At 37.2% G+C, this 13,616-nt stretch overlaps 1 protein-coding gene across 1 annotated transcript in view; it reads right to left on the reverse strand.

Moving 5' to 3' along the window:
• ttll10.L (tubulin tyrosine ligase like 10 L homeolog) overlaps positions 1-12,819 on the reverse strand; it is a 31,387-nt gene extending 18,568 nt beyond the window's left edge. Inside the window, exons 1-3 of the mRNA XM_041569045.1 lie at positions 12,484-12,819; positions 10,477-10,968; positions 5,453-5,594 (exon numbers count right to left, since the gene is read on the reverse strand). Coding sequence (XP_041424979.1) covers positions 5,453-5,594; positions 10,477-10,837 — 503 coding nt within the window. The 5' untranslated portion in view covers positions 10,838-10,968; positions 12,484-12,819. The remainder of the gene's footprint in view (positions 1-5,452; positions 5,595-10,476; positions 10,969-12,483) is intronic.
• Positions 12,820-13,616: the final 797 nt, after the last annotated feature.

Genomic DNA, 13,616 nt, shown 5'->3' on the forward strand with positions numbered 1-13,616 from the left:
TTACTAACTATCCTCACTATCTCGTGCACCTAGTGCTTGATTTCACACAAATTACATTCAAAGTTTTAAACACACAAACATTTTATAATCAAACACATTTGTGTCACTCACAAGATAACAACATTTTCGCATATCACACTTTTCATCTGGTTCACTCCCTTACATGTGTGATGCTGAGTTGCAGCCTACCAGTCATCTTGATCTGGAGAAAGTTCTAGTAAGAGGAGAAGTGGGGTTCCTACTGAACTGTGAGTTACTTTTAACCCCTGCCTTGTTAGTTTGGGGGATTATTGTTCAGCCATTATGAAAAATCACTACATTGTAGAAAAAAACTTGACTTGTGTCCAAAATTGCACTTTGCACACTGCATTTGCGGCCATAAATGACCAGGCCGGATTTATGGAAAGGCCACCAAGGCCTGGACCTAGGGGGGCGGCATGCTGCTCAACCACACCCACATTTTTTAGAAACACTGGGGATGCACAGGAGATATGATAGTTTTTTAAATTTCCTGTGCACCAATACCCATTGCTCTGGTCCCAATGTCAAAAATTTGCACGAATACAGGGGAGGTGGAGGCGGCAAAAGGCAGTGGGCCTAGGGGTGCCCGCTATGTAAATTCAACCCTGTAGATGACTGTTACCATATTTGTATCAGTATGTTCTTTAACAAGACTAATGGTAATGCTACTTTTTCTGGTGTTTTGCCTCTATGATTAGTTATAATTATGCCTTTTTGCATGTTTGATATATATGTGTATGTATGTGTATGTTTGTATGTATAAACTCTGATTACATTTGACCAAATTGAAAGGGTGGGGCTGTAGCACTTCTCTTCCTGTCTGAGATTAGATACTCTCAAATATATTGCTACACCTATGGGATCCGTTATCTGGAAACCTGTTATTCATAAAGCTCCGAATTACGGGAATGCCATAGACTACCATAGACTCCATTATTTTATCCATATAATCCAAATTTTTAAAAACAATTTACTTTTTCTCTATAATAATAAAACAGTACCTTGCACTTGATTCAAACACAAATATAATGTGTCCTTATTGGAAGCCTATTGGGTTTATTTAATGTTTAAAGGGTTTTCTATCAGACAAAGTATAAAGAGCCAGATTATGGATAGATCTGTTACCCAGAACACATCAGGTCCACAGCATTCTGGATAACAGGTCCCATACCAGTACTTTGTTTTATACTTTGTTTTTATTGCCTGTGCCAAAGTAAAGAATTCCTGTGTTTTCAACAGGCAGTGTCGATAACACTGTTTACTATTTCCATAAAACGGAGTAAACAGAAATTATTTCTAAAACTCCCAGGTGGCACTGGATTATTTGTAGAGCTTGTTTCTTTCCATTCATCCCTTGAGAAAGGTACCTAGAGACTGAAACTTTGATACACTAGAATTATCCCCTTGTGTATTTTCTTTCAAAAGCAGACAGTTCTACATCTGTCCAACTAATAAAGGCACACAGTTTCTCATATTTTCAACACTATCTTTCCTTTTATCGAGAGGTATATCTGACAGTGGTAAAATAAAAGATATGAATATTGTTGTAGTTCACTTTAAATACGTTGTATAGCAGTGTCACAATGGGGCTGTGTGTCGGTTGGTAACAGGGAGGATTAACTGTCAGCAAGGCTGACCGGTTTTTATATCACACAGAGGCTGGAGGTCATGGCTGTGTCAGTTGCCTATGAGATGGAGTAAAACAAGCACACTGTGCAAATAAGCATCTGAAAGGCTTGTAAATGTCTCTTAAATTCAAGATGGCCACATACTATTGATAAAGGTGAAAGCATCATTCTAGAACAAACAATAACAATTAGCAACCCTGCTGCTCTCTAGACAGATATAGTACACATAATGTCATAGGACAGACTTTATTGGGCATACGTTGCTAGCACTAGTAAAGAATGCTATAGGAGCACATGATAAAGCTAATTTCTCATCCTCACAAACTGTTCTGTAAAATAAAACAAGGCACTCCATGATGAATAAAAGGTGCAGATGGATGTGCCAGTAAAATATGTATTTATTGTTAAGGACCTATTAGTAGTAATCTGTCTCTTATTTCAGGAAACCTCTGGAACCCTGGCCTATTCCACTTATTTATGAACAACCCCAGTAAGACTGAAATTACTTTTTAAATGGAAACTCCATTTTTTTCTTGTTTACTTACTGAAAAGTAAATATTTCTCCCAAATATTGATTACACCTTCATTTTACAGGAGTTGTTCAACTCCCAAACCCTTTTCATCAGTTCAGTGTACACAAATAATTTTCTTCTATTGCTCTTTAGATCTCACTTTTGCCTGTTTTTGTAATATGGAAGTTAAAAGATTAATGTTCCTCCCTCTCGAGTATTCCTTTCTGGCAGCTCAGTAATTCAGGGGCAGACTCTGAACTGTTACAATGTTTCAGTGTGCTACACCGGCATGATTGTTGCCTAAAACCCTATATTTCTAGGCTACAGTAATGCCATATTTTTGGTGATTTAACAGTGGAATATGAGAAGTGTCATTTTTGTGAATTATGCTAGTGCAACTTTAAGCCCCTCAAAAAAACACTTGTTTACTTTGTGCACAATCAATAGATCTTTGAAGCTCATCCTGAATTTTACTATTAATAAGCTAACATGCTCAGATCTGAAAGTTACTGGCCGATCCTTTTTCCCTGTGTTATTTAAAGGGCATAACATTCTCCACAAATGGGTTGGAATAAAAGCATTCAGTTACATCTGACACCCTTAACTATCAGCTCCCAGAGAACCTAGGGGTAGATTTATCAAAGAGTGAAGTTAGAGATCTCCACAGTCTGAAGAGTGAAATACCGCCTCGCTCCATTCATTTCTATGGGATTTTAAAGGCGTATTTATGAAAAGGTGAACTTTCACTCTGCAGACTGTGGAGATCTCTAACTTCACTCTTTGATAAACATACCCCTAAGATGGTAGTGCACCAAAAGACATGGAACTAAAGTGTTTCATGCCAATGATAAAAATATTTGGCAGACGAGGATGTTAGAGGAAACCCTAGCGTCAGTTCCTCTTAACTTCCTCATTTGCCAGTGCACTATATACTGGCCGGTGCATCAACAGATGACATGGATATCGAATGGGGTCAGTGGGCTACTTTACATGCACAGAAAATTGTATATACACAATTTAATTTGTGTTTATGGCCAGCTTCAGGGACATTTGACATCCACATTATTTTTGCCTACTCCATGTACACTTTCTTTTGTGGCTTAGATTTCCTTACATCTGTATAGAACCAGCAGAGGGCACACTGTTCCAATATTTATATTATTGTTATTCTTGTTTTACTGTCGAGGGACTCATAACAAACAAGACGAAACATACACTGTAGACTACATCCAGAAGACGCCAAGAAAATACAGAAGAATTCACACCTGTCCAAGAGGGAATAAGAAAACCATATGATATCCTGACACTCTAGAGATTAAATGGTTAAACTGCACCAATCACCTTTAGGGAAAGCAAAATGTAAATAAAACACAACCAGAGGGCAAGATAATTCAAAAAACAATTCATAAATATATTTAAAACATTGTGTTGCCCTATTCATAATAATAGAAATATGAAAAGAACTAGTGGCATGCCAGAACACTAATTAAGAGCTTAATGAATTATATGTAAGCAGACCAGGTCTACTTCCATTTTAGCCGAGCCTGTTCAGAAATCCTGATTGCTGGCCACTTTCCTGCTTGAGAGATAACGGACTGGGAGTGGAGGACAAAAGTAGGTGTGAGCACCAGGTCCATATATTTTTGCCAAGGGGCCTGGCGCTCTGTATGTATGCCACTGTATGTCAGATCACTAAAACAGCATTTCATAGATATTAATGGCAGTTTAAAGTCACTCAAACAAAACAATTTGATCCTTAAATATATTAGGTCCTCCAGACTCTAGCTATTACTACTACTACTTGTCATATTTGAATGTGCACAAAAATGTCTAATCAATTCCAGGCATTTTGTTATTCGATGTGTATTGGATATTGAAGTGACTGGGAAAATAATGCACAGTGGATTCAGTGCATGCATATGGATGTCAGCTGACCTGCCAGGAGTTGCATTTGGGTGTAGTGATCGAATTTTTCCACCCATTTGTATGGACACGTTGTACACATTGCTGACAGACAGGCCAACAACATCACCTGTCCGCATGACCTTATGAATAATCAAATAATCAAATCAGATTTAAAGGAGACATATAGGATGAATGAAAAACACCCTAATTTTGTAGGCAATTCTAAGTAATATATGGTGTTGCTTTTACATGGTGCTAAAAAATTATATTATCTTTAAAAATAGCCCCTTTATTAGAGTTCCCTATAGATGTTCTCTGGCCCCTGTCTGTTTCAAATGAGGGGTGGGTGTCCTAACTCTCCCTGGCAGAAGCACAGAAGGAGTCTGGTAGCCAATCACAGCCCTGCAGTCACACAAGCACAGACAGACTTTAGTTCCCTATCAGGTCCTGCTAGCTGCTGATTGGTTCCTGTCCTACAGTGCAGTGAGCCGAGAGCCGCCGGCTCCCCTGCACAGCCTGGGAATTCAGGGAGCAGGAAGTGGAAGAGAATAAGATTATTAGGGTCTTTGCAGAAATATTTGATAAAATATAAATATAAAGCACAATTCTTCTATATCTGAGTATAATGCACTGGTACATTCTTTTTTTTTTTACACAAAATGTCTCCTTTAAGAGCTTCTATAAAGGAGGATATGGCAGACGCAATTCTATTCCTAAGAACAATACTTTTTGGTGTTGCTGTTCCTTTAAAAACAGAGGATTTATTTACCAACTCCACAGCCCTGTCTAGACCTATGTGGTTGTTAGGCCAAGCTGTCTGCTTGCTACAAGCCTACAAGAAGTTTGGAACCAGGCAATCTAAGAACAGCAGATATTTTGCAACTGTTAACACTGCTTCACTTGAACCAAGCCTTTAAAAAATTACTTTGATGTTCTGTCTGATGAGAACAACTTAATTCTAAATATAGGCAAACTACAGTAGGACCCTAATTTTAAATCCCCAGATTTTACATTTTCCCAGAATTTGCACCATTTTGCCATGGTCCACTGGGAAATGCAAAATTGGGTTCTACTGTACCTGAAATAAGGTTCCCCGATATAGATAAATAATGAAACAATGGCATATGAATGTATATTCTGAAACATCTACTGTGGTAGTGAAAAAGTCAAATAATTGTTTTTCATTGAAACCGCTAGTTTACCTTTCTGAAACAGAGAAATGTTTTTTTTGCTAATCTCTAATTATGTATGATTATTACTGTTCCTCTAAGGATATATACACATTCAGTTATGTATCATAACTAGCTATTCTCTCTGGAAATTCTTTCTCTCCTAATGCATGGTTCTACTCTCTCTCATAGCAGTAGAATTAAAAAAGGTACTTACAGTTGTGCACCATTGCCACCTCCTATGTAAAAGAATGGGCCTGGGCCTCTTGAATCTTCATGCTTCCTCTCCCCAGGGGAATTTTTTGGCTTTGCTGTAGCTGCTTCAGGTTTAGCCTCACCCAAAGGCTCAAGATCACAGACTTCAAGAGAGAGAGAGAAAAGATAAATGTTATTTCATAGATTACTTTTGTGGGCAGCATATGATCACTCAGATTTTATTTCTACCTGTTTGTAGAACTGCATTAACCCATTCAGTGTATAGCAACAAGAAGCAATTCCATAGGTATAAGAAAACAACAATGAAAAGAATCCTGCTGCTTATGAGACAATTTGCTGTCAGGTGACATTCTTTGTGCTCCATACAGGAGTTTCAAAACATTTAACTGATAGCACTGGGAACAAAAGAAGTATTTGCTTTCATTGTTCATCCTGTGGCTGCCTAAAAAATCTGGTCACTGATTGGTCGCTATGGGTTACTGGCCAGGTGCAAATTTGCCCTGTGTTTATAAATACGCCCCACTAAGTTTGCCCAGGTGCTGTAATCCATAGCAACGCATAGTTACATTTGGTGGTCATCTATTTAAAAGCAAACATTGGTTCCTTTGGGTTACTGCATATGAGCAAATAATAGTGCCTTATATTACATATGGGGCATACAAGCTAGGATTGTTAAAGCTTTCTTCCCTTAAAGGAGAACTAAAGCCTAACTAAAGAAGTAGGCTAGAAATGTTGTACATTATATTTTAGGCTTTGTACCAGCCCAAGGCAAACACAGACCTTAAGCAGAGAAGATCTGTGCCTCCAAAGTTTCCATATTAACTCCCCATCTTCTTTTCTGCTGATTCACTGCACATGTTCTGTGCTGCTGTCACTTACTGAGTTTAGGGACCCACTCACAATATATAGTACACATAAAATATAAATGTCACAGTATAAGGCTGATTAGTAATTAATACAGATAATTACTACATGGCAGCACAGAAGTCAGTGCAATTAGCATAAGAATTTAATAATCTGCCCTGTAGCATCATCTTATATTACATACAAACATAATTTTCTGCTTGATAATTTGTGACAACCCCTAAGCTTAGCTTCTCAACAGCTGCTCAGAGTCCACTGAGCATGTGAGTGTCGCAGACACTTTCCAAGATGGTGAGCCCCTGTGACAAGTTTTAAATCCTGGATTATTGCTGCTATTGAGAAGCTGAAACTTGAGGATGGTGCAATAAGTTCATTGTATAAAATATGGCATTTTTAGGCATATTCCTTTTTAGGGTTTAGTTCTCCTTTAAGTAAATGAGCCCATTATTTTGTATGAGACACATTTAGGGGGTTATTTACTAAACTCCAAATTAATCTAATCATTTTTGTAAAACAAAACGACGACCAAACTCAACCTTATTTATTAATAAAAAAAACTTGAATTAATCAGATTGATAAAAACCCAATAAAATTGAACAAAAACCTGAATCATCAAATTTTTTGGGGGGGTTTTGCAAACCCTGAAAACCCTGAATTTGTCAAATTATTGGGCTAAACGAAGCGCAAAACCACATACCTTCAAATTGGGATGGGTGCCTCTCCCATTGACTTATACATGACCTCGACAGGTCTGAGATGGTGGATTTTTGGATTCTGACTTTTTGCAGCATCAGGGTATAATTAATCTTGAAAAAAAATTTTTTCCATAAAATATTCGAGTTTTTACCCCAAAAAGCCCAACTAGATACATTTGAGGTTTAGTAAATAACCCCCATAAATGTATATATATTTAACATATTTAGGATTATCAGTGGGCAAAACCACACCTTACGCTTTTTTTATAAAATAAATGACTGTTTGCTAATATCACTTTATGATCCCATCACAATTAAGATTTAACTTGTTCAGTAGACTGCCTTCTCTTAGAGTGCGGTTACTTTTGTGGTACTTATATATATAATTATATTTCTGGAGTTACTGGTCCTCTTTAATATCACAAATACAATGATTGGTAATAAAATACGGTGTAGGTTCTGTTTTTATTGGTGCTTTTGCTGTATCCTCTAAAATCCAACAAAACTCCACACAGCAGTATTTTTCTAAATAAATATTACAAGATTTACAATTCAGCTTCAATCAGTAGCAGTTTTATCTGCCTTTATTTTTTTCAGACCAGCTTGCAAAATGTTGTATTGCCAAATGGGAATTTTCTATAACTGTTTAAGCCAAGTGTATTTTTACTGTAAACAGCTCATAATGTATAATCAGGAAAGCGTCAGACACGGAGCAGTCTAAAAATAGGTTTACCCAGGGCCTTGCAAAGCTGGTATGACTCACCTTGGAACATAATGAGGAAGCTTGCTGCTCTTTTCTTTGCTTTTTAATCAGTGGACTTAGAAATAACGAGCTTTACCTGCTGTAAAGCTGATTAGCTGCCTTCTTTTCCTGGCTTTCTCCTGTATCACTTGAGCACATGGTGAAGGCCAGAACATAATCTCTTCTTGCTTAATGGGTCCCTCAGCACAGTGCCAACTGTTTTCTGCCAAACTATTGAAAATTAATGGGCTTTTCATTAAAAAAAAAAGCTAAACACTTTTGGCTCACAATTTACTGAATCCTTCTCTGCCATTCAGAGGATTGTCTCCGTTAGCTATTTCAGCAACATAAGTGTTTATTTTTGTTTGTTTTCAAATCCACGACTGCCCAAAATAATGATTAACAAGCCTTTCAAAGTGCTGAGAATGCTATACCTATTTCTGTGTTTGTCCTAGAAAGGGCTGGGTACCTGTAGATCAGTATAGCCACTCCTAGTTGTATCTGGGAGTGCTCTTCGGAATTTGCAAAGAAAGAAAATCATTTGATATTGTAAGGAGCAAAGAAAGAAAATCATTTGATATTGTAAGGAACTGATCTTTGGTGATAGAAATAACAGGAATTTATAAAAGAAATGTCTAATTTTTGTTCTTGTGAACATTTTTTTGAAATTTATCATGTGCTGACTTCAACTATTTGCCACCTTTTTTTTGAGAAAAAACTCAAATTGTACTCAATTCAAGTTTGTGAATCAATCTCATTCACCTGAATTTAAAAAATATGAAAAATTTTAATTTTTTTTTTAAATTCCAATTGGTCATTTTTTTTCTCCTCCCTTTATAATGTCCTAATCATAAACAGGCAGATTTAAGTTGCAGATTTAGGCCCTGCAGACCATTTCGGCAGCTTATCTGCCCATGTATGGGGGGCCTCTGACGGGTCAAGTAGTTTTAATTTTCCTGTTGGATTAAGATTCACATTAAGATTCACATTTGTGCAATGACGCAGTCTTCAATCCGACTGTTGGCATTACAGCACTTATGATAACGTTGGAACAAGAGCCAAATGATCAGATCAGCCCGATATTTTCCCACCTCAAGGGGCATATCTGTGAAAGATCCACCAAATGAGCAGATCTTGTAATGTATTACCATCTTAAGTCTTATCTAAGTGCTAGCTTTCTCCTCATTGGAGCAAATAATATTCACCAGCTTCAAAACAGATGACAAACCCAAATCATTTCAGATAAGTCTTAGTTTGATGGCACATGCTGTCATTTTTAAACCAGTGAAGAATCACCCAAATCCACCAGTGCTGCATGTTATTGACTGATTGAAACTGTTCAATATGAGCCCTATAACACATACTGCAGCACTTGAGCAGCAGGGGTGACAAGTGGTTCCACTATAACTGCAAGTGGGGATGTGAGTGGTGAATAGTGATGGGCGAATAAATTAGCCTGGCGCTAATTCGTGGTGAATTTCCGCATTCAAATGCCGGCGAATAAATTTGCAAAACTCCTGCAAAAATTCACTAGCGTCAAAAAACGATGGATGCACGGCCGAAAAGTCGATTGCGTCAAAACTGCCACGGGAGAAAAATTCGTCCATCACTAGTGGTGAAACCGTTTCAAGAAAAACTCTAAGGGGTATATTTATCGAAACGTAAAGCTAGAGATTACCACAGGCAGCTAGAGTGAAATACCGCCTCTCTCCATTCATTTCAATGGGATTTTTAAAGGCGTATTTATCAAAGTGTGAATTTTTATTTTCACCCCTTGATAAATACGCCTATAAAAATCCCATAGAAATGAATGGAGAGAGGCGGTATTTCACTCTAGTGGACTGTGGTGGTCTCTAACTTCACTCTTTGATAAATATACCCCTTAAATGTCTAATTGCCTTTGACTTAAAGGAACAGTAACACCAAAAAAATGAAAGTGTTTTAAAGTAATGAAAATATCATGTACTATTGTGCTGCACTGGTAAAACTGATCTGTTTGCTTCAGAAACACTACAATAGTTTAAATAAACAAGCTGCTGAGTAGCAATGGTGGGAATTTAAAAAAGGCTATATGGCACAGGTTAAATAGTGGATAACAGATAACATTATGTTCTACAGAGCTTATCTGCTGTGTAACTTGAGCCTTTTCTCCTTTGAATGGCTGCCCCCATTGCTACACAGCAGCTTATTTATATAAACAATAGTAGTGTTTCTGAAGCAAACAAAGCAGTTTTACCAGTGCAGGGCAACACTGCATTATATTTTTATTACTTTAAACAATTTCATTTGTTGATGTTACTGGTTCTTTAATTCTTCTAGATATTGTATATCATGACCTGGATAAATGAGACTCTTCATAGACAACTACAAAAAACCAACGGCAGACTCCCCATGCACCATCAACATATTTAGCTATATTTGCAGCTTTGTTCTAAAATACTAAGATTTGGATGAAAGCAGCACACTCTTTGCTTTTATGTTAATATTGAAAAGATTAGAGAACAATGGTTCTTATCTTTCTTAAATCAATGGCTGTCTGGACAGAAAGTTTACTGATTGATCGAGCTGTGAATATAAACTACGGAGCTATCGCTGATGTTGGGTTCTCCCTAGTGAAAGCAATCTTCATCCTTCATAAATATAACTTCTAAAATTAAAGTGGATTAAAGATAATCCATCTCTTCAATTCTATAATCATTTTTCATTTTAAATAATGGAAATTACCTTTGGACATTGTTGGTGGATCCCTTTGTTCTGCACCCCTACTGCTTGGTCGAGTCTCATTTATCTGCTTTTCAACTGTTTCTTTAGACTTGGAGTCATCAGGCAAATTCTTCTCCTTGTATGTTTTTCTCACTTTAGTTGCAGACTTTACAACTTCCCTTTGAATTGTTTCTTTTTTAGGGGACTTTGGTATTGACAGAGATGATTTTTTCTCATCTTTTTTAACATCAGCCTTTCGCCTTATTCTTCCTCTCAAATGTGTTTCATGTGACTCTTCTGCAGTGTTGCACTCCATTCTGCCTGCACCATTACTTGGTGTGCCATTCTTTTCTGGAGTTTGCCTATTTTCATCTTGCCCCATTTCCTCTTGGCTTACAGACACCAGGCCATTTTTAATCTTCAATTCACTTAGGTATTATTCTATTGTGGTAGGGCCTTTATGCTGAGATATTTCATTGTGTTGGTAGTTTTATCTTTTGCCGGTACGGAAGACTAAGGTTAACAAGAAAAAAATTATAACAGGATGATTTTCATATTTTATACATTATACCTGTCACTGTTTTTAGAACAATTTTATAAAAAGCTGATTGTTCAGTTAGTCCAAGGCTGTATTATCATTTTTCCCTCAAGGTTGAAAATTCATACATGCTTAAAATTCATTTATAAATCAACAAGTTGTTTGCTACATTCATACAGCCAGTCAAAAATTTTAACTGACCTCAAGGTATAGGGTCCTCAGCTGATCAAGCCCACTTTCTAAAATAAATTGGTCAGCCTGAGCAGGATTCTTCCCATGTGATCCAATGATTTGAGCCTGGTGTTGACCTCTTTAATCTATGTAATATGGCCATCAACACATTCTTTTATTATCTGTTTATTAAGTTGCATGACCTGAACTAAATGTGATCACAAGGCATCAATCTCAATGAATATAATAGCTCATTTCTTATTTGAGAAATTAACTGGTCCAGGGTGCCTCTTATATGAGCTCCCATGTCAACATCTTTTAAGAATTTCCCAGGAGTTTGGTGGGCTGTGCATGTGCTGTATACAGGGCCGCCATCGGGGGCGGACAGGGGGGAGAGTTGTAGGGGGCCCGAGGGTAAGGGACGCCACACTTACTTGATTAGCCGTGTCCCCCATCTTTGTGAGAGCTGCTGACTTTGAAAATGCATGGACGTTTAAGGGGCCCTGGCCACCAATTTTCTTATAATGTGGGGGGGGGGCCCTGGCCACCAATTTTGTTGGCCCCAAAGTCTTGAAATTTGAATACAAATCATACACAAAAACAATCATATGTAAAACCACTCATGGATCATAAAGTAAAATATTTTTGCTGAATGTGTTATTTAACTATAGGCACAGATATGGGATCTATTAACTGGAATGCTTGGGACCTAGGGTTTTTCAGATAAAGGGATTTTCCATAATCTGAATCAACATACCTTAGGGCGATAATACGCTGACTGTTTGTTGTCTATAAAATATCTCACTCCATGTGAGCAACAAAAATCAGAAAATACCCCTTCATTATGATGAACGCAGCAGGTAAAATATTTGCATTGCATAATCATGCAAAATTTACCTTTTTTTTAAAAAAAAAAATTCTTAAATTTTTTTTAAAAAAATGACTACATAACATGTTTTTAAAATGTTTTACTCTCAGTGAGTGACATTCTTCTCAAAGAAGGGGTATTTTCAGACACTTTGTCACATACAGAGCACAATTTCCTGCTGACACAAAGCACTCTATATACCTTCACCCTTAAGGTTCCCAAAATATATTTAAACATAAAAAAACACAATAGGACTGTTTGCCACCAACAAAGTTTTACACTTGCTAAGTTACCATCAAGAACAAGTTATTCTTATATTTACCACTTAAATGAAGGTTCTGATTAAATGATAACTGTTCCTGTCTAAAACCAATAATAAGCCCATATAGTTATGCATAGTTTATTATTCCCTGATGTGACCAACATGTATCTGGCTTTGCTCTATTCTCACCTCAGGACTTGAGTCTTCACATAAATAATAAAGAGCCTTGATTTTCTTCAGCTCCAGTTCTGTCAGTTTTGCCTGGCACTTGATTGTGCTGCTTTATCTTGTATTCTACTATAACTAGAAGTAATTAGACAGCCTTCATGTGCTACTGTGCAGGCACTACCTGTACATGACAAATATTTCCTCCTGCTCTGTTGTCAACCACTAACCTGGCTCTACATGTTATTGAAAGATTCAGTAAATGCAGGGACTAATTTTCTCACAGAGCCTGCTTGCGGTTGCCAGGACACAAGAGTTTTACAACTCTAGCCTGACAAGGTGGAGCATTATTTTCCTAATCCCTTCCCCCTTCCTATTCACAACATCTTGTCTCCTAGCAACTACAGGCAGGAGGCCATTTCTGAACAGTTGCATTATTCACTACCCAAAATAATGCTGATATATCTTCTATTAATCGACCGTGGGTGTGTATTTAAGAACCATTTGGTGTTATTTACTAAAGGAGAGAAGTGGTAGGCTTGGAAAAAGTTTGTGTTCCCATTCTATCTCTGTTGTTCCTTTATCATGTGAACTTGGGTGTGTCTGTTTGACAATGTTCTACTTAGTTTACTTAGCTACAGCTTAGTCATAAAGTGTTGATGGGCCCGTTTATTCAGCAGGTGAACATGTGAAGTCTTTGAGCAAAGATATATATTGAAATTCTTAATATTTGGCTAGATGCTTCTATAACTGAGAAACAACAAGGCATTTCCCATTAGAGTGAGCCAAATTAGTATTTACCACCATGTAAAATTCTCTAGCAGTGTCTTGGACTGGAGTATAATATATTTATATATTTATTAGGGATGCACTGAATCCAGAATTCAGTTCAAGATTTTGCCAGGATTCTGCCTTTTTGATTCAGACGAATCCAAGTGGTCAAACTGAATCTGGATCCTTAAAATCACATGATTTTCATTGCACAAACAAGGAAACTGGCAAAAAAATTTTAACAGTTTTCACGCGGTTCCTCTTAACCCATTCTTTTAACCTTCCGGATTTGGTTCAGGATCCTGCATCCCTTTAGTGATGAACACAATTTTTCACCAGGTATGGATGAATGGTGAAATTTTGCATTTCGCCATCAATGTATATAT

Source organism: Xenopus laevis, chromosome 7L, assembly GCF_017654675.1.
Source record: "Xenopus laevis strain J_2021 chromosome 7L, Xenopus_laevis_v10.1, whole genome shotgun sequence".
Taxonomy (NCBI): Eukaryota; Metazoa; Chordata; class Amphibia; order Anura; family Pipidae; genus Xenopus; species Xenopus laevis.